The sequence below is a fragment of the Taeniopygia guttata genome, chromosome 13 (genome assembly GCF_048771995.1).
Source record: "Taeniopygia guttata chromosome 13, bTaeGut7.mat, whole genome shotgun sequence".
In the NCBI taxonomy this organism is placed as follows: domain Eukaryota; kingdom Metazoa; phylum Chordata; class Aves; order Passeriformes; family Estrildidae; genus Taeniopygia; species Taeniopygia guttata.
This window is the reverse complement of record NC_133038.1, coordinates 13,876,963-13,898,807: the sequence shown is the minus strand read 5'-3', so window position 1 is coordinate 13,898,807 and position 21,845 is coordinate 13,876,963. Positions and strand designations below refer to the sequence as shown.

Here is a 21,845-nt window from a genome sequence, read left to right as displayed (position 1 = left end):
CCAGCACTGATCTGACACCCTCATCTGCCTCTGACAGCACTGATCTGACATCCTCATCCTCCTCTAGCCCAGCACTGCTCTGATATCCTCATCCTCCTCTAACCCAGCACTGCTCTGATATCCTCATCCCCTAACCCAGCACTGATCTGACACCCTCATCTGCCTCTGACAGCACTGATCTGACATCCTCATCCTCCTCTAGCCCAGCACTGATCTGACACCCTCATCTGCCTCTAACCCAGCACTGATCTGATATCTCCCTATGAAGGGGTGCCTCAAGTCCTGTCCCTGCTTAAAAGGAGGTTTTAACAAGTTAACTGGTAATTCTTGCTTTAAAGCAGCGATTTTGGGGCAGTGCTGTGGGAGTGTGCCTGCCCCAGCCATCCCTGCTAACACACTGAGCACACCACCTAACACACTCAGGTGGAGATAAACCCTGCATGTGCAGAGTGAGCAAAGGATAATAAAATTGTGTTTATGAACCCTCCCAACTAGCTGCAGGGAAAACGTGAGCCTGAAGATTTTGTGGCAGTGTCTCTGTGCCTCTCGGACGAGCTCAGTATGATTCAGGCTGTAAATTTCCAGCCTCTCATTCTGACAGCTGCCAATATATCTGACTCCTGGAAATCTCTGTCTGTCAAAGATAAGTGTGCTCCTCCAAATGGATTCACTAATCATTGCCTGGGGCTGGATACTGGCTTCCTTCCAGCTAAACCTTTTCTGTGTTTGAAATACACACATGAGACAAAGAAGGAGTACCTGGAAAGATCAGTCTTGACAAAGCAGAAATTGCATGAACACTTATAAATCATCTTCTCTGCTTTGTATCTGCAACTGTTTTCATTCTTCTTCCTTTCATCCTTGCTGGTTTGGGGTTTTTTCCTTCCCTCTCAACACACATTTCTGTTGCAAAGCAGACAGCCTTCCTTGAATAGGCATTGATATATAACATGATGTCAGCCTGTGGTTCCACAGAATCAGACTTGTTATTTACAAGGTATCAGATACCCTCTGAATTTCAAATTCACACCCTTCTCTCCGTGTTTCACTCTCTGCTTCAGTCCATCTGATGGCCTTAGGGATCTTGCAGATTGGTGACTGGTAAGGCTAACGTGACTGTGGGATGTAAATCCTCAGTGTTATCTAATTTTTAGAGTTGAGAAATGGGATTGCAAAGCCATGTCTGGAGCCAAGGGTAACTTGAGCCTGTCATCAGATGGGACTGACTGGGAGATTTTTGCTGCAGGTCCCCTGATTTTTTAAGGCCTGTAAGCACTAGGCAGTGATGAATGTGAGGGTTTTTTTCTGGGCAAGCAGAGTCACAGTGTTTGTCAGAGATGTTCTGAGTTGGCACAGCTGGGTGGAGCAGCAGGGGTAGGTGAGAGGTTGGTCTGGTCCCTTCCCACATACCAAAGAGCTCTACTGGCAATTTAGGCAGTGCCCCAGGTTGTCTGGTCTCACACCAGGGGCATCAAGAGCAGAACCTGGAACAGTCCAGTCTTCTCTCCTCAAATGAGGGGGTCTCATTCCACTAACAGTCCTCAAGCAGAGGAGGCAAGCTCCAAAACTCAACTACCAGCTTAGACAGCACTTCACAGCCCAAGGCAGCCATGGGCAGGCAAAGTAATTCCACTGCCTGTCAACAGCACAGCCAGGATTGAGTTCTCATGTTTGCTTTCTTTTTTTTCCACTAGTCCATGTCACTACCCTAAATTTCCTGTGCAAGATGCAAGGAAGACAAGGGTCTTTGGGGAGGAAAACCTCACACTGAGCACTACTACACTCCCTCTGCCAAGGCAGACAGCAAGATGGAGCCCCATGTGCTCTCCATGCAGAACAGTCCCTGATCTTGTTTGATTTCAGGATTAAAATTCTGCTAACAAAATATGATCTCATTATTCTTCCCATGACTCAAGCCTTTTGTAGTTTAAAGACTCGCTGCTCTGAAGGGGTTCTGAGGTTTGGGTTTTTTCCTGTTAAGATTACAAATGCAAATATGGTGATTGACAGAGTTCAGCTTTCTGATGTTCAGGGTTACAGACTCCCCTGTCCTCACAGCTGCCTTGGGCACGGTGATGTGTGGCAAGGAGATAACTGTGCAAGTGTTTGAAGGCTGCAAGTGCTGATGAAAAGGAGACAACACAAGGGGTGGTATGACAAAGGTATCTAGGAGACCGAAAATGATGATTAATAAAGTTTTTTGGCTAAGTATCAGGAATAATTTCCCAGCAGTGAGTTTGCAGCGTGCCCTCCCAATTATCCAGAGCTTATGCTGTTGTAATAAAAGCACAGACCTATAATGATTTTATGGTTGTCACTATGCTGTGTGTCAAAGCAATTTGGAGCCACACATTAAAAAGATGTTAAAACTTCCATGCTCACACGGCTGAACAAATGGCACTTGGCTAATTCTGAGCAGCGTAGGTAGGGCCTCATGCACAGCGAGGCTCTCATGACAGCCCCAAAAATCAATAGTGCCACCATGCACACACTCACTCTCCTATTTCATCACTTCTCAGTCACTGGTCAGGTGTAGCTGTGCTCTGTGCAGCACCTTTCCTTAGCACTCACCAACTTCACAATATGCTTTCCTCCTGAAAAGTTTCCAGTGTTTTCTTCCCAATATAGCCCTCATTTGCCCCCTGCAGATGAAAACATTTTAGAGAATGTATGAGCCCCGCTGAATAAACCCCGAGTTCTCAAAGCTTCCCTCCAGCAATCAGCCTCACAGTAGTGCTGCCTGATAAATGCTGCTCTGGTGGGGAAGCACACATTAAGCTGCAGAGCCTGATGGAAGCACTGCTCCTCTGTGGTGCAGATGCTTCCGAGTTCTCCACTGGGACAGATTGCTGCAAGGAACTCACAGTGATTATTTAAATAAATGAGATTGTACCAGGCAGAATGGACTTGGCCAAGCTATGGAAGGCTGTGTTCCACATTCCACTGCTGGGGAAATAAATTATATTAATTATTTCTAAATATATACTTTTTAAAAATGTTTAAAATTAAAAAGGAATGAGCCTTGACAGACACACTCACTAATGTAAGTTCTAGGTGCCAGTATCAGGAGAGCTGCCCTGGTAAAGCCACACATCAGAGGGGTTTCACAGCAAACAAGGGTGTGCAGGAGCCATACCAGGAGCTTGGGGAATCTTTCAGAGCAGCACTAAGCACAGACACTCTGGCTTCTTCCAACATTTGCTTTCTGTTAGTGGAAGCTGTTGCGGGTCACATGGATTTTTTTATTATGATTATTTTTAACTTCCAAAAAATTAAAATTATATGCACTGATTTTCCTTCTGTTTCCTACATGCTGCTGAAGACAAAACAAAACAATGGGCATTAGGTAGAATGGAGCTCTCAGGCTGGGTTAGCAGTGCTCTGTTCTGCTGGTTCCTCTGGAAAGGGATTCCTTTGTTTGCCCCTCACAAGAGCAGAGTAGACTCAAATCACAGCTGTAGGATGGGGAGGTCTCACATTTGGGCTTAAATGGCTCACAGACTTCACTGGGAACCTCTGCAGGGCACAGTGTGGGTGGAAGCTGTTTCAGCCAGGCTGCAGTGCCTTGCAGAGCTGAAGAAGCAGAGCAAAGGGCAGTTCAGGCTGCTCTCAGTGTCTGCACTGGCTTGTTCACATCCAGCTCGGGATCCCCGCCAGCGCTCAGCTGTGCTCCTCTCACAATGAGCAGCAGGCACACGGTGGCTGGACCTCAGAGCCACTACTGCAAAGCAGAATGGCAGTGATGCCCTAGGATTTTAGCTTTTCTATTGTTCAGATCCTCTGCTGCTTTAGGGTATAACTCTATAATTCCATAGCCTGTCAGCTACTGAAATTTATTGAGATAAAACAATTTCTGTCTAGACCTGAAACTCAAGGACACCTCACTGTCTCAGGCCCCGAGAGATGTAAACAATGGTGATTTGTGGGGAGGCAAACTTGTAGTAAATGACTTCATTACCTGAAGCTGTAATTGGAGGATTAACCCCTGAGATGTAAATGGACCAAACTGATAATTACCTGAAAAACTCATCACCATCATCTCACCTGGGTCACCAGAAAGTGATGCCTTGGAGTGGCTACCTAAAATAGAGGCTAGACAAGATTAGGAGAGTAAAAGCAGCTATTTATTAAAAGGCCTTCTGCTTTTATTCTCTTAATCTTGTCCAGTCTCTGTTTTAGGCAGCCACTCCCAAGGCATCGGCAGTGAAACACGGATGAAAAATCAACCCCACAATTCCAATAAAGATTTGTAGGGAATGGGTATGTTTATTCACAGCGCTGTGGACACATGTCGGGACTCATTGCCCTTTAATGGACATGCATACCTCTGAGAACCCCCAATCCTTTTTTATTACCCTTACTAATCTCTATATGCATAGAATTTCACAATAGGTTAATGCATATTCATTCTGCTGATTTCACATTACACTTACAGCTAGTTACACTTGTACTCAGTTTTTGTTAGAAAGTACAGAAAGAACTCCTGGGTCACTCTGCCCTGTCTGTTTTAAGGTCTGAGGAGTCTTTTTTATTTTTAGTGTGGAAATTTGCATTCTTTCTCCTTAGCTGTTTTTTTAGGGCTCCGGTCACCAGACTAAACAGCATATTTAGCAAGCTCAAAGTGGCACATTTCACCTAAATCCAAATGGATTCTACCCCGTTCCATTTTCACTCTGTCTCATTAGCACCTGAAATAATACCAAGAAAACCATGACGACTGAGGAAAAAATGAAGGAAAAATTCAGGCAATTGTTTCCTTTGCCGTGCAGTGGGCTGTTGTGCGAGACTCCGCCGCCCATGGTGCTGCTGCAGACCAGCCCGTGCGACAACTACGAGTGCCAGCATGGCGCGCAGTGCATCGTGGCGCAGCACGAGCCCGTGTGCCGCTGCCTGGCCGGCTTCGCGGGACAGCGCTGCGAGAAGCTCATCACCGTCAACTTCGTGGGCAAGGACTCCTACGTGGAGCTGCCCTCCGCCAAAATCCGCCCCCAGGCCAACATCTCCCTCCAGGTTGGTCAGAGGAAAGACTTAGCTGGAGGCTGCGTGGGTAAAAATTGATGTTTATTGGAAGTACCAGTGATGCTGTGTCCTCCTGTAATTGTAGAAAAATGCATTTTCTAATCTACTGTAAGGTTTCAGTTTCTGGTGAATTTTGGCCTTGAAATAGTTCCAGTTAATCAGTTTCTTTGTTGATATCTAGGATTATGTGACTGTACCAAGACAGAACAGTGAATGTGTGTGGATGTGACAGCCTGGCCAGAGAGACAGACAGCTAGATAAGTTTTCCCAGAACTGGCCCGGGAGACTTTAGGGAGCTGGAGATAAACAATGATACCCAATTACTAACAACAACCTGCAGGTGGTATTCTTCTAATATCTGTTTTCTTCTTATTCTCATAAGAATGTTTACAAATGGGTGTCTTGTTAATGGGCCAATCAGGTGAAATGTATTGATTAAATGACCAGTCAGGCCCACCTGTATTGGACCAGTGTTTAAAAGAAGCAGTTTTGTAAAGACAGCGTGCTTATGCCACTTAGCTTTCTGTCTCTGTGTCATTTATGACTTAACAGTGACAAATGTGCAGGGTTACACTTCCTCAAATAGAAGGAGAAAGGCTGAACTCTTCTATGGGGTGAATATAAGGAAATTCTTGCCTGTATCAGTAGTAACCACACAACCACAAAAAAGCACAAGTGACAAATGTAGAGTAGTTTGACCTCCAGACACTTGGCTTTTGAGGATATGAAATCCACAGGTTTAATTCATTGTTCACAAGAAAGAAAAGCAAATATGCAAGTGAAATCCATGCATAGAGACATTTAACCTATATCATGCATGTGTCTCATGCTGATGGAACAGAGGCTGCTGGCCAAAGTCCTGGAAAAATTTGTGAGCCACTTGTCTGCTCTAAAATCATTGAAATGTGAAGGAGAGACTGAAGCACCAGTGTACCTTTGTGGGCACACATTCTGCCTCCAGAATCTCTCCACACTCTGATTCCCAGACTGGCAACACAACCAGGGATGATTCAGGAGTGCTCTATGTCTTCCTGCTGATTCTTTCTACAGCACTGTGTTTTATCCTGTACAACTTGGTGTCCAGTGTCATGATGCTTCTTAAAACAGGCTGCTCTGAAAGGCCTCTCTGGACAATGTTTTGCTTATTCAGCAGACAAAAGGTCTGGGATTTTGATACAGGTCTAAGGCTCAGAAGACAACTGAAAACTGGTTCTCATGTGAGATGGGAAGTTGACCTATGTGTGTGAGTCCACCCAAGGACACCAAGACCTTTCTGTGCCTCCTGGCTCTTGCTCTCATTGCTCCTCATATATATGATGTATTAAAGCATATTTGAATTGCATATATGATTTTGGTTTCTTTTTAAATACAAGTTTATTCCTTTTACTAATCATTCTCAAGCCACCTTACATGGTTATGAATGTTTCACAGGTAGCCACGGACAAGGACAATGGCATTTTACTGTACAAAGGAGACAATGATCCTTTGGCTCTGGAGTTGTACCAAGGACACGTGAGGCTCATCTATGACACCCTGAACTCCCCACCCACCACAGTATACAGGTAAGTGGCTAAGCTCTGCCAAGACAATTGACTTCCAAAACTGGTGGAGGAGAGGTAGGATTTTTCTAAGCAAAGTGCATTGCCTTTTATTTTACTTCAAGGTATCTCTTTTATGCATGTAATTAGATAAGAAAGTCAGAATAAAGACTTAGCTGGAGGCTGCATGGGTAAGAATTGACATTTATTGGCAATACCAGTGATGCTGTGTACTCCTGCAATTGTAGAAAAATGCATTTTCTAATATGCTGTAAAGTTTCAGTTTCTGATGAATTTTGTCCTTGAAATAGTTCCAATTAATCAGTTTCTTTGTTGATATCTAGCATTATGTGACTGTACCAAGACAGAACAGTGAATGTGCAACTGCAGGGTTAGACTGCCTCAAATAGAAGAAGGGCTGAACTCTTCTATGGGGTGAATATGTTTAAGGAAATTCTTGCCTGTATCAGTAGTAACAACACAACCACAAAAAAGAACAAATTACAAAGGTAAATGTTGAATAGTTTGACCTTCAGACACTTGGCTTTTTGAGGATATGAAATCCTCTTTTTTTTTTTTATTCGCTGTTAACAAGAAAGAAAAGCAAATGCACAAGTGAAATCCATGCATAGAGACATTTGTGCAGGAAGGAGGGATGTGCTGCCCTTTTCCTCCACGGTTCTTTCAGCATCCCTCTCCCCTGGATGTCATTTTCAAGCCCTGTTGCTCCAGTTTGCTCTGAGCACAGATGCAGTTGTGACCACACTGAGCATTTTGGGTTGAGCACAGACTCCTGGCACTGTGTGTGCAGCAGAGCTGCAATTCCCAGCCCAGCTCACGCTGGGGGGGAGAGCATCCTGCTGGAGCAAGGGACAGCATGGATGTCACCACGCATCACCCACCTCGTACTTTTCTCAGAAGGTTTTCTCAGCACTTGCTAACACTTGAGCCTCCCAGGGAATTTTCTTTAGGGAAATGGTGACATTTTTAAGAAAATGAAAACATTCTTTCTGTATTAAAGCAAACTGGAAAATATATGCCGGAGCTCACCCTAGGTCAAGGGTGGCTCCATGTGGTGGAAAAGTCTCTCCTCCAACCCGTGCTTCCAAAGAAAGGCTCAGCAGTCTCTTGTTGTTCAGTCTCAAGGCAGTTTATTGCAAGTTATCGAAAAGATTTTCTTCTGGGGCTGCTGTGGTTTGCTCACAGCTCAGGCAGAGGCACACACACACCCTGACATCCTCTCTGACTCCCGACTGCTTCTTCTCTCCCCCTCTGCCCAGGGCTGCTGCTGTCTTTTATATGGTACATTACGTGTTACATGTTTACAGTTTTTCCCCAATGCCTATTACCTATATTAAATGGTGCTTTTCTATCTTTTATATGGTACATTACGTGTTACATGGGTACAGTTTGTCCCCAGTGCCTATTACCTACATTAAATGGTGCTTTTCTATCTTTTATATGGTACATTACGTGTTACATGGGTACAGTTTTCCCCAATGCCTATTACCTATATTAAATGGTGCTTTTCTACTCTAAACCAATCTGTGAGTGCCAACATCACCAAGAACATGGAGGTAAGGAAGGAGAAAGAGGGAGGACAGGACTGGCCCAAATCCCTCCATCTTAAAACCTCTGACCCCAATGTACAAAACTAAACTCCCCTGTACAAAACCAAAACCCCCCTGTACAGCACTCAGAAATTCTTCCCTCTACTTTGTGACTACTTCTACTATAATATCTAAACTTTTGTGACTTCTTGTTCTTCCTGCAAGGTTGGTAAATCATTCCATGGCTCAAACCCAAAATCACAGCTGTTTCCAGCTGCCTGACAGGGTCTCAAATGCTTCTGACCTGGGCCTGGAACATCCAAAAATGTCTGAGGGACATTTTGAATTCCGACAAATACCAATGCAGACGTGTAGCCAGGAAGAGCACTGGTTTGTCCCCTGTAGGAATGAAGGAAGTAATTTGCCCATGGTTTTCACCAGCTGGATGGGTAGGTGTGAAAAACATCTTCGTGTGTGGCCTCTGAGCCTAATTGATCAGCTGTTAGAGCAAAGCTGAAGTTGATAAACAGTTTTGTAATGTTAATTAGAACAGAGGGAAAGCTCCTTATGTGTGGGGGTGACAGGGCCATGTGGATGTTTGCTGGCCAAAGTCACCGTGGCAGAGTGGGGACAGGAGCTGCTGCCACCACTGCATAAACACCACTCCATGGATCCACTGCCTTCTGCAGAGCCTCGGGGTGGTGGGTTGGGTGTCCTCCTTGTCCCCACGCCCTTCCCAGGGATCAAGGAGGAGGGCTTCATTCACACTGACACCTCATTACCATAAGATTAATGGCCCGTTCACTCCATCTTGTGCAACGTGCTCTGCTGAGATGGGAAAGAAGCTGCTTAATACGATGCCCTTTCTGAAATGTCACTCTAATCTTTTATTAGTTTAAGGAGTGGAGCTAAATGGGATTAGCATGGAGCTCGATGGGAAAAGATTAGGTTGATTGAGAAAAACTGCAGCTAAAGAATGTCAGAAAGGGCCTCTAAATAGATTAAAAGTCTTGTTTTCCTTAAAGGCTGAAGAAGGAGCAGGAAAACCTGCTTGTCCCCTTACAAAAATAGGATTTAAGGGTAGAAGGCATAAGTGGATCAGGTTTGACCTCTCTGTTTGACTTTTAGCTAAGGCATGAGCTCTGCTTGGCCTAAGACATGACTTCCAGCTTGGCACGGAGTTTTGACAGGAAAACGCCAGATAACAGAAAATCCCCCATTTCCTTTTAGCTTGGACAATGGTCAATTATTTCCATTATCCAGGCATTGGCCATCATTTCTAAGTTGTGTCACTAATACCGCCTGCATTGTTTAGAGGCTTTCTCAAGGGAAATTAAAGTCTACTTATACCTGGACCTGGTTCCCATGAGTTTATCTGGACTTTTATGTGCATTTTCTCCTAATCTGCATTTTGATGAAATGAATGGCTGGTTCAGTGTGATGCATTTTATCACAACCTGAAGAATTTGGGAAACTCCTTTCTTCAACTTCTACAGTTTTCATTTGTGATTAAAAACAAGGTTGCCAGAAGAGCCTGTAACATCCTGACCTCAGCACTGGTAAAACAGTTTGCCTTCCCTACTGCCTCGTCCCTGCTGTCTTGTTTAGACGCCTCATTTCAGTTTCAATCTCAGCAAAAGTGGACTGATTGCCTTTGCAAAGCTCTGTTGAAAGACTATGAGATTAATTTTCACAGTCAATATCATGTTCTGCTCCCCTCCAGAGCAGTCCACTTTTTGGACTGGATAAGGAGGGCTTTGGCTCTTGGTTTTTCCCCAGAAGAATCTGCCAGAAGAGGAGGAGGCCTTAAAATGCTGCCTGGTGGGAGCTGTGCCAGCTACAGCTGCAGGAAATCTGTCACTGACCTGGTCCTGGGCTGTAACTGAGATGTTTTGCTGGCTATTTCAGGTACTCCCAGGATGGGATGTGGGAAGTCACTGGCAAGCCACATGATCTGTAATTCCTCATCAGAATCTCCATTATAAGATTTATTAATAGTACTTACAAACAGTAAAATTAGCAAAGTACTTGGCTAATACAGGTAATATCCTGTAGGGATAAGATAAAAGCTGTTGTCTGGGAAGCCAGCAGTGAGTAAGTCACACTTGGTGGTAATTTTTCATAGTATTCCACAAGGATGAAGCACTCCCTGTGCCCCAGCCCCGTGGGCCAAAGCTGGGGAAAGGTTTGCCCCAGACACAGAGGTGCTCTCAGCTGCTGTGGGCTCTGAGAGTGGCTCTGCTGCAGAGATTGCAGGGCAGAAATGTGCCAGAGGAGTGGACTGTCAGGAAAGAGGTGTTCATTTTAACTGCTCTGGGAAGGCAGGTTGTCCCTGGCTGCCAGAGAGAACCTGTTCTGTGTTTAAGTCGCTCCTCTGAGCAGATTGAACCAGAACTGCATTATAAAGTCAGTCTGGAAAAGCCCAAGATAACTGACTGCACATTCAGGTTTGCTTAACATGTGTTTGTCCCTGTGGTAGGTTTGGATAGAAAGGTTAAAGTTGACATTGGGCTTCTCTCATTCCAGTCAGGTAAAGGTCAGCACATGTCCAGTGGAAATGACTACCTAAAATTCCCTGTCATTTATCATCAAGTTAGAGAGAAATACAAGTTAATGCAGTAATATAATATAATGCAATGACAGAACTCACCCTTTAAAAGAAAATCTGACTAATCTTTTACTGGAACCTGTCACTTGTGAGCTGCAGAAAAATGGTTTCCTGGACATCAGAGTAAAGCTCTTACAGAATATCCATTTTTAAAATAGGATTCCAAGTTATTGTTTCTTTTATTCTATTTAATGGACGAATGAGTACAGGAATCTTTTTCTGAATGCTTTATTGCCTCCTGGTTTCTGCACTGCTCAGAGTTACTCTTCCATGCCATGGCAGTGCTTGGTACCGCTCCAACAGTGAGTTCTTGAAATGAAGTAAATCTTTTACACAGATTCTGTACCTTAATTTAAAGATGCCAACTGGTAAAGAACATGCTGCATTTACTTACTACCACAGTCCAATTGTTACAAGTTTGAATTAAAAAAGAGCAGTTAATTTCATAGTTCCAGCGTATCTGTTTAACTGTACTCTACAGGGAGAACTCCCTATTTTCAGCCTTTTTTCCCACATCTGTTCCTTGAGCCAGAGATAAGACCTTACTTGTAAACTTCTCTCCGATAGATTTTATGCTGCCATACAGTCGTATTGATTTGGATGCTGAAATAATCCTTCCTAGTACAAATGGAAAACAGAACTTTGACACAAACTGCTGATGTAATTCCCTCCAGAGTTCCCAGATTGCCATGTTGCATACAGACTGTTATATCTGGTAAAGAGCAAGATGCAGGCGTCGTTGGTGTAAAATCATATGTTTTCATGCAAGGTTCCTGACAGCAGTGAAAAAGGAGGCAGTTAGGAAAAGATAAGAATGAATTATATTTGTCTTTCCGTAGAGACTACACCCAAATTACATTATAATTCCCTTTATAAGAAGTATCCTTGCATAATCTGCTTTCAAAAATGCTACATCATTAAAAATATTCCTTGTAGATTGTATCATGCAGTTCTCATGGTCTGGCTGACTCTTACATAGCATAGCTGGATGTTCTTGTGGTTAAAGCAAAAGGCCTGAAATGCAGGAGCTCACATTCCTGCTGTATCTGTTTCAGATGTGATGACTGCAAGACGACAAATTAAATCTGGTTCCCTGTGCACACTAAAAAATAGAGAAAGGCATGAATAATACAAAAGGTGTTTCAGAAATGTGCTGCAGGTCTCTGGAGGGTGAGGGTCCTACTCCCCCGTGCCTCCTTTGGAACAGCACAAGGTTCTTTTGCTGGTGGCATCTGCAAACTTTGGTGCCCTTCCACTCCCTCGGGCTCTGCCCATGGCTCTGGAGCCTGGCAGCTGCTGGAACTCAGTTCCAGCACTGTCCCTGGCCATGCCAGTGCTGAATGGGTGTGCTGCTCCCCAAAGACTTTGGTCATCTACTCAAGTTTCTGCTGGTGCTGAAGTTGAACAGTTGCCTTGGTGGTGAAAGAACATCCACACCTTCCACAGAGAGGGATTTTGTGCCATTGTCTCTTTGGCTGGAATTCTTTATCTGCAGAAAAGCCTGGGAGCCTTCACCATTAATTCTCTGCCTTCTGGGGAGGAATGTGCTGGAGGAGTGAGAACATTAATTATTCTTAGGATCATTATTAGAGCTTGTCAAACTCAGTTTTTGGCAAAAGTGTCTTTGCAGAGTGCACTGCATGACTGCTCCTGTTCTTCCTAACACCTTCACAGTCTGCAGCCCATGCTGTGCCCATCCCTGGTGGGATGCCTGTTTGATACTCTGGATGGGCTCTAAATAGGCTGTTTTTCAGTCATTTCTGTGAGGCATCACTGAGCTCTTTACAATTCTGCATGTTTGCAATTCATTTTATTCTATCACACACTCTTATTTTTTCAGGTACCCCTTAGGGATTCTGTATCAAATATAATGAAAGAAACTGGCATTAGTCTCTAACCTGCACAGGAAAAATTGTAAAATTTGAATGTACTTGTACATCTTGCATGAGCCAAGGCAAAGGACAGCTGAGTTATTTTTTTACCTTTATAAGGGGCTCTGGAGTACTTAAATGGGAGAAAAATGGCAAGTGTGTGAGTTCTTCTCAAGCTACAAACATTGCATTTCCCTAGTTTTTCCTGGATTTTTTTACAGTAGGACAGTGAAAATGTAAGGTCAATACCTTAAAATATCATTTAACATTTATCATTAGGTTCAGAATCAAATATTTGCTTTCAAGAAATACAGAAACGTTTTCCAGCTGAGCTGAAGCTTAGGTAAAGTTTTGTCCTTCAGGCTGCTGCAGGACTTAGCAGGCAAAATCTTGTTAAGCTAAATTAATTTTTTTTCTTTGTAAATCTGTCCAGTATCTCTTGCAAGAATGACAGTTTCTCATCTCCTCTCCCTCTGAGAACCCAGCTCGTTCTCTTCAGTTCAATGTCCAAGTACCCAGAAGCTGCAGACCCACATTTCATGTCTCAGACATGTATGGGGTGTTTCAGAGTGAACTTTACACCAGAAGAAAGCAAAACCTTTCACAAAGTGAGCCAGTGCTGGTCTGTCTGTCTGCCAGGTACAGGCAGTTAGGAATGGCCATTTGTCCTGTGGTAATGACAAAAATAAAAGTTACATTCTCTGAGTCCCAGGTCACCTTATTCAGGGGCCAAAATCTGGAGCTGTGGGTCTAAGCTGCACTCAGGCATCCTCTGTCAGCAGAGGCCAGGCTGGAAAAAGGTTGCAAATATGTTTTAAAGGCATTTTCCTACTATACCATAGGTCGTTGGTCCAGTAGTACACTGCCAAAGTTGGTTAATACTGATTGCATCAGAGGAAGGTTGAAGTGTTTTCATAGTAGACAGTGATGGAATAAACCTAATCATAGTCAAAATGACTTTATAAACTTCCTGTGCACTAATGACTGGCTCATGTCTTGAATTGTGAGGGGTTTTTTTGCCTTACAACAACATGTAGCAAGCTAATATGTTTATTTTTTCCTGCCTGTAAATTTCTTGTGAACATGATGAGTAACACAAAGTTTAGATGTGTGCCATGTGTGATAGATTCATATCCCGTCTAGCCCAAGTGCTCAGCTGGCTCTGGATCCAATGGAGGCAGCCTCTGTTGGAAGCAGCACACGCAGACCTGGAGCTGAGGGAGGTGGTGGAGGTGCAGGAAGGGTCTGTGCAGGATGGATTTGTGCAGGATGGATCTGTGCAGGATGGGTCTGTGCAGGATGGGTCTGTGCATGGTTATTTCCATGCTTCCTCCCAGTATGGAAATGGGTCCCACTGCTCAGCAGCATGCCCCAGTGCTGGGGGGAAAGGTGGGCATGGCAGCTGCTCTGGTGGCTGTCAAACACAATGGGCTTGGTCATTTCTGTGGAAGGAGAGGATCCAGCTATAGGTACCTTGCTATAGGTGAGGTGGAAACAATTTCTAAATAGACATTGCTTTTTTTCTTGGGGTTTAGCCTCCATTTTCAGGTGAAACCCATCATTGTCTCTCAGTCTGACAGGACGCCCTGTTAATTGTACTCTGCAGTGGTCCTGCTCCCTGCTGCTGAACCTGCATATTTTCCAGAGCTAAAAAGGGGATAAATGGTGTGAAGTATTGCCTGATGTAACAACTCTGTGAACCTGGTGGATTTTCCCATCAGAACCTGTGATTTGATAAGTAGCTGAATGAAGAGCTGTTTTTCTAGAAGGTGACCCCATGCACCCTGCTCTGTTTGGTGGGGCCAGGGGCTGTGTCACAGCCTGTCCTGGTGAGTGACACTCAGCTGTACCCACGCAGTGCTGGGGAGGACGTGGCACTCAGGCTGCCACCACCCTGCTGCTGTGCCAGGGCCTGCCTTCCCCTCTGCTTTTTGCAGTGTCATGTTCATAAGGACACCAGATTGCACACCAACCCAATAGCACTGCAGAATCTCTGGCAGATTTATCTCTGGCAGATTTTTTTTTTTTTCACTCTTATTTTGTGGGTTTGTTATTTTGTCTGATGCATGGCACTGTGAGGACACCAGGACGCAGTAGCTGGTGACACCACCATGTGCAGCGAGGAGCCAAAGCATCCTGGTGGAGAGGGTGGGCAGGGAGCAACACTGATCTGTCACTCAGGGGAGGCCTTGGACTTGAGGAGAGCATTCCAGCTTTTTTTTTCTGCCATGGCACTTGCTTTAAGCAGAATGAGGTATCCAGCTCTGCTGGTGTGAGTGCAGGAGACAGCAGCTCCTGCTCCCAGCAGCTCCTGTTCCCAGCAATTTCTGCTCCCAGCAATTTCTGCTCCCAGCAATTTCTGCTCCCAGCATCTCCTGTTCCCAGCAATTTCTGCTCCCAGCAATTTCTGCTCCCAGCAGCTCCTGCTCCCAGCAGTGGGGCTGGAGGGAGCTGTGGGACTTCACCCAGGTCTGTGAGAATCCACTGCAAACAAGCGATGCTTGCCCTGGCTGGGTGTCTGAGCCTTTTATGAATCATCTAGGGAAAGGGGTCAGGATTGTGTTAATTGGATGTTGCAGGGGTGTAAAAAAGGTCCTTGCTCTTCCCTTAGAAGGTCTGTAGTGCAATGACTTTCACTGCTGGCAGGGGTGCTGCAGGAATTGAATTATGGCTGGAAATTAGATATGCATAGCCTGGCCAAACGATCATTAAGGGAGATACAGTAATCAGCTGCCAGTGTTCAAGGGCTGTAAACACCAGGAAGAGGAAGATGGTTTATTTGGGTGGTCTACAAAGTTGTAAGTAGGAGAAAAGGTATATAACCAAGCAAATTAAAATGGAGGTATCAAGGAAAAAACTCTTAAGGTTGAGTACTCTCAGCCTAAAAGACCTACCACTCAAGTCATGTAGCACAGGATTGAACATAACAAAAGAGTGTATTTCAAGCTGAAAGTGAACTTGAGTGCTTTAATATTCCTTTCACCTCTTATTTCCCTAGTCCTGTGTTTCATTAGCATTTTTCATACTTTTTTCTCAACATGTGGTTTTTATTCAGCTCCTGAAGATGATGGTGCTTGAAGTGATGTGTTATTGTGGAGGTAGCACAAACACCACTCCAATTATGATTTTGCCTTTGTTGCCATGGAGAAGTTTAAATCTATTTTAGGCCAAGGACTGATTATAGCTGGAACTAAGGGTAGGAGGTAAGTGTAGCTTGGAAAGGTGAAAACCCATCACTGCTGATACCCGCAGTCAGCCTGGCACAGTGTGAGTTTCACAGCTCACTGTTGACATCTCAGCACAGCTCCCTGCAGCTCTCACCTTGAGTTTTTGATTTTGGTACCTCTTTTCTGGTGCTGTAAGCTCCTTAAGATCTTTTGGATATGTATTTTTGTTTATTCCCTTCTACTTTAAATGTTCTCAAAGATTGTCTGAGTTCAGTGTTCCCCATGGCCTTCACCCATCTCTTGCCATCCTTGTGTTTCCTTTGTTTTGTGTGTCAAGCGAGGCGTGTCCCCATTAAGACAGAGGTCAGGAAAATCTGGAGACTGTAGCTAATGAATTAATGTTCTCATTTGCATAATTGATGGTTATATATCTCCTCAGTGACATGGTTGGCTGTGATACGTAAAGCTATTTTTGGTTTTGACTCCTCTGCCCTGCTGTTCTCTGCTGTCTACAATAAAGGTGTATTACTAGACAGTGAAAAAAATCTGACCCCAAAGCCCAGATTTTACAAGTTCCAACCGAATGCTTTAATCCTTTAATGCATTTCTGTTCACTGGCATATTTATAGTGACTCAGCTCTCATGGGTGTTAGAGCAAGGGGAGTCAGTGTTTGAAACATCTGTGTGTGCTTGGGGCTGGAGTACAGGGGAAAGAAAATATATAGGAGGGAGAAGAGAAAAAGCTGAAAAATAAGAGTGGAAATCAGTTCTTTCCTATAATCCCTGAGGTTTTATGTGTAATACACAACCCTTTCCCTTTGCTTCTTTGCATTCTGGAGTCTGAGCTCCCAGCAGGGGCCATGTGCACTGTGTGCAGTGTCCTGTGCAATGGCTCCATTGGCTCACCTGTCTAGAGCTGCTCTGGCAGCTCCCTCCCACAGAAAATCTTAATATCTCTTCCATAGAGCCCTCTCTAGTGGCCTCCCTTCCCTGTGAGGGCAGCTCCAAGGGAACAGAAGGTGCTGGACCCAGGGCTTTGGAAGCTGAGCTCTCCTCACATCCCAACATTTTCCTCTTTTTCTGGCCAGATTTGATCAGATGCCATGTCCAGCTCTGTGAGGGTAACCTCAGTGAGAGCAATGTGCTGGACCGTGCAAGGCATGTCAAGTGGGCTGTGAAAAGATGAGTGATGGAGAAGAGAGAGTGGAGGGATGCTGCAGAGACTGAGCACAGTGGGGGGAATGCCTGACCAGGTGGGTCCTCACCAGCTGCCGACTACAGCCCCAAGCCACTGCCTGGCTCCTGAGGAATCATTTTGTGTAATGGGAAACTTTCGATTCCTTTTGCTGCTTACTTTTCAGCAAAAGTTTAATTGTTAATTTAATTATTTAATTCCTGGAAATCCTTGCTTACACTTTAAGTGTTTACTCTTTAATCATAATTCCTCATTTTTTTCCAACAAGGATTTGTACGAAACCATACCATATCCAATGGCGGTGGCACAAAGTGCCGCGGCTGGAAGTCAGCTAAAATTCCCTGAATGTTTGAACGGCTTGGGAAGATCTCAGGAGCTAACATGGTTTGTTAGCACCTGGGGAAAGGCAGCTGGTGCGGCTCCTGCGGCCCTTGGGCTCTTCCTGCCGCACCTTTGGGGTGTCGCTCGTTGTGCTCGCACCGGTTAATTCGGTTTCACCGGGACGCGGGGCAGCGGGAGCGGGGACCGGGACTGGGAGCGGAGCAGGGAGCTGGAAGCGGAGCAGAGCAGGGAGCGGGAGCGGGGTAGGCAGAGGAGCTGGGAACTGGAAGCGGGACGGGGAGAGGGAGCAGGAGCGGAGCAGGGAGCGGGGCAGGGAGAGGGAGCGGGGCAGGGAGAGGGAGCGGGGCAGGGAGCAGAGCTGGGAGCGGGGCCGGGAGCGGGGCAGGGAGCGGGAGCGGGGTAGGGAGAGGAGCTGGGAGCTGGAAGCGGGGCAGGGAGAGGGAGCGGGACAGGGAGCGGAGCGGGAGCGGGGCCGGGAGCAGAGCAGGGAGCGGGAGCGGAGCGCGGAGCGGGAACGGGGCCGGGAGCGGGAGCGGGGCAGGGAGCAGAGCAGGGAGCGGGAGCGGGGCAGGGAGAGGAGCTGGGAGCTGGAAGCGGGGCCGGGAGCGGGGCAGGGAGAGGAGCTGGAAGCGGGGCCGGGAGCGGGGCAGGGAGAGGAGCTGGGAGCTGGAAGCGGGGCCGGGAGCGGGGCAGAGCAGGGAGCGGGAGCGGGGCAGGGAGCGGGACAGGGAGCGGAGCGGGAGCAGAGCAGGGAGCGGGGCAGGGACCGGGAGCGGATCTGGGAGCGGGGCCGGGGCTGTCCGCGCTCGGCTCACGGTGCCACGGCGCCCTCTGCTGCCCGTCGGCGTCGCTGCACCGCGCTCCCGGCCCCATTCCCGGCCCGTATCCCGCATTCCCGCTCTCACCCGGAATTCCTGCCCCACACCCCGCATTCCCGGCCCGTATCCCGCATTCCCGGCTCTCTATCACCCCGCATTCCCCACTCTCACACCGCGTTCCCGGCCTGCAGCCTGCCACGCTCAGAGCGGGCAGCTGGGTGCGGGGTGGCCGGAGGAACCCCATAAATCCCGACTGGAGGCGGCATCTCCGTGCCGCGGGTGGTTCCAGAAGGAAGAGCCCTGCAGGAGCACCTGGTGCGCAGTGGGAATCCAGTTCGGGTGTCACAGGACCCTTTGGAGTCGGGCAGGGCCCGGGGGAGAGCGGAGCGGGGCTCAGCATGGTGCGCTGCTCAGCGCCCGCCGCCCTTCATCCCCGCCCATCCGCTGTCTCCGGCCCGGCTACAGAACGGGCTCCGAGGAGAGTTCGTGCAGCTTTTCTCTCACCACTGGTCTCTCCCCCACTGTTGTCTCCTACTCAGAATCCTAAGGCGTCTGAGTGCCTTTCCATCAGCAGCAGCAGTAAGTGCGTGCTCTCAGACAAGTATCTGCTGGCTGGGGATTTCCTGTCATCCTGCCTGTCCACATTCAGCTTTTCTATCATATCTCTGTGTCTTCTCAAACAGCAAACGAGTGCTTTGCCTGTTCTAACTTTATCTGCTTTACAAAACTGCAGTGTTGGGTGATGGTTGTGAGTTACTTTGTTTCTCAAAGTTCAGGCAAAGATTATTTTAATTCCGAGTTTAAAAGTGAAAGAATCAGAACGGAGTAATACTTATCCATGCATTCCTGCAGACTGGGACCTCTCACTCCCTTTTCAACAAAAATACCAGCACTGGGTATGCTGAAAGGCATAAGCACCATGTGGGGTGGCTGCTTCCATCCCCAGGACTCACAGATTTTTGTTTGCCTGCTAGTCAAGGCATAATCTGGAAAAAGCACACCCTGTGGAGAGTAGGTGATGAATGCCTGTGAAATCCTGGCTCTGGGAAGAGCCAGTCCTGCCAGATGTGATAATGTTGTCCTCTGACAAATGGCCATAGCTTGGCCTTCTGCAGCTAACCATGTGGTTTGTGTGTTAGCTTCAGCTATTGACCCTGCTGGGGAAGGGCTCCCTATCCTAGAGCCATCCATCCCACCTCCACAGTGCTCAGCTCTCACAGCCCTTGGGGTTTGGCTCCGCTTCTCCCTTTCATTGGCACTTCTGTACAGACTAACAATTACATATGTGCATTTTCATTTATCTCGCACCTTCCAGCTGAAGTCCAAGTGCTTCCCCCCTGGGAATCAGGCACTGCAGAGAGCACTGAGATAAGCAGGGAGCACAGAGGGATCACCCCGTCGGCCTTGCTGCAGCACAGCTGCTCCTCGTAAGGCAGCAGACACTTAGCAGAATTCCTGAGTATCCAAACACAAAGTTCAGACCAGCTGTTTCCAAACTTATTGGAGCTGCCAATGCACAAAGTGCTGTGCTTGAGGTGTGGCCCTGCTGCCGTGCACTGGGGTGCAGTGGGGACAGAGGCTCAGCCCCTTGGGCAGGAGTCCAGCACACATCCTCTGCCTCCCATCCTGGCCCACACAACCCACTGCCCTTGCCAGGGCCCTGGTACCACTGCTCTGATCCAGGGTGCTGCTGGACCAGCTGGATCCGCATTTTCGCTCAGTGTCAAGCCTTTGTGTTTTTACTTTAAAACACTTTGAACTGTACCATCAGCTCCAGGTTCTTGAGTTCTCCCCAGGGCGCTCTCAGCATCTTTCACATGGGCAGCAGCCACAGCCCAGTGCTTCCCTGCAGGTCAGGAATGAGTGATTAAGCCAGCAGAGCTCTCCTGGGAGGAGAACTATCTCACTTATTTATGTAAAACCACACCATAAAGGGGCTCATATACTGTTACCTTATGACCTGTGTAACCTTACATGAACTTTTGAAGGCCTGTGTGTTCGTGATTCATCCCAAAAACCTGTGGGGAGAGCTGCACTGCAGAGGCACATCAGCTCCAGTCTGGAACAGCAGTGTGCTCTTCTCAAACAGCACATTCCCAGAAATGCCTGCAGTGCTGACTTGCTGCCTGATGTTGCTCAAGTACAATTGGTTATGTCAGGTCTACTATAAAACACTATAAAAATGAAACTTCTTCCAGCAACAACTGAATTCCAGTAATCTCCAAGGCATGTAATTTGTTTGTGAAGTCGAGGTCTGTTTTCCTTGCTGCAATAGCCTTCCACATCAGTTCTGCAGGATTGGGCACTAAAGATGGGCAGCATGTCATCTAGGCTGAGAGGTGGTCACATCTAAAAGGTGATTGTCCCTTAGAGATGAGTGTGTCCCTTCCTCTCCACTGACAGTGAAGAAAGTATGGGTAAATAGCTCAGAGACAATGACCTTGCAAATTTACAAATCACCTGAAAGAAACCTGACCTGTGAATTTTTAACTTTGTGTGAGAGGATGCTGAGCTTATGGGCCTTTGGAATGAGCAGAAACCCAAACTTTGACACTGTGCTGTGGTGTGCACCACATGTGCAGCAATCCCAAATCCAGGCTGTTGTCCAAGCAGAATCTCAGGATGCCCAGAGCTGGTGTGTTCTGTCACCATCCACATATAGCAGCACCCCCAGCCTGAAGGGAGGAATCTGGGAAAAGTGCTCACAGGAAACACTGTGTATGTGGGCAATTCACAGAGCCCACAGGCTGATTCCAGAACAGCCACTACTGTTATCACATTCTTGTTGTGTTCCTATGTGCATCTGAGTGCACGTGGAACAGATACTGTGCCTTTTAATTACACCTATAGCAGTAGTAAAACCCCATCAGATCTGTAACTACCACCCTGGTTTGAAACCCTCTTTGCTCAAGAGCAGGTAATCCCACCCTTGCCCCTCCCTGCTTGCAGCAGTGCATGAAACCCTTGGGTTGTTTTAGGGAATTTCACCATGCAGCATTAAGGTTTGAGAACTGAAGCTCTCAAACCTGAAAATAAAAAAATGATAGCGTGATATTGTAAATGCAGGCGAACCTGGTGGGAAGAAATGATGATGTCTGACTCCAGTTCAGAAGGCTGAATGATTTCTTTATTATAACTATGCTATAATACATTAATATGCTATTTAAAGGAGATACTAAAACTACATACCTGCTTTTTCTAACTACCCTAACTCACAACTCCTGACGCTCCTCGTGAGAGTCCAGCCCCAGGTGGGTTGGATTGGCCATCAGGCTCAAACAATCCTCACCAGAATCCAATCAAGCACTCACCCCAGGTAAACAATTCTCCAAATACATTCCACATGGGAAAAACAGGGAGCAGAAATAGAAATTGTTTCCTCTTTCTTCTCTCTGTGCACCTCCATGAAAAATCCTGCAAGAGTGCTTGGCACGGCCTGATGCAAATGGATTGATATCACTGCACCTTTTAATGTCTGGGGGAGTGACCAGGGGATTAAGATTGTTTGAGGTGTAGACTAGGAGGTTGCTGCAGGCTTCCTGCATCTGAAAAATCAGTGTTAAAAACAAAGCAATAAATACACACTACCATCTTGTCTGCTCAGATGGCTGCCTGTTCCCTGCCCCACCATCCAACAATTCCTACTGTTTTATCCTCAAGCTTCAATCTACACCTTAATGTTTCCCAAAAAGGAGCAGCAATTTGTCATTTTTTCTTGTGTTCAAGTAGGATTGTCT

At 46.5% G+C, this 21,845-nt stretch overlaps 1 protein-coding gene across 4 annotated transcripts in view; it reads left to right on the top strand.

The window, feature by feature from the left end:
- SLIT3 (slit guidance ligand 3) overlaps window positions 1–21,845 on the top strand; it is a 473,826-nt gene that overhangs the window by 440,423 nt on the left and 11,558 nt on the right. For all 4 annotated transcript variants that reach the window (XM_030284150.4, XM_030284149.4, XM_002189997.7 and 1 more), the window contains 2 exons: window positions 4,770–5,010; window positions 6,451–6,581. In XM_030284150.4, the coding sequence (XP_030140010.4) occupies window positions 4,770–5,010; window positions 6,451–6,581 (372 nt within the window). The remainder of the gene's footprint in view (window positions 1–4,769; window positions 5,011–6,450; window positions 6,582–21,845) is intronic.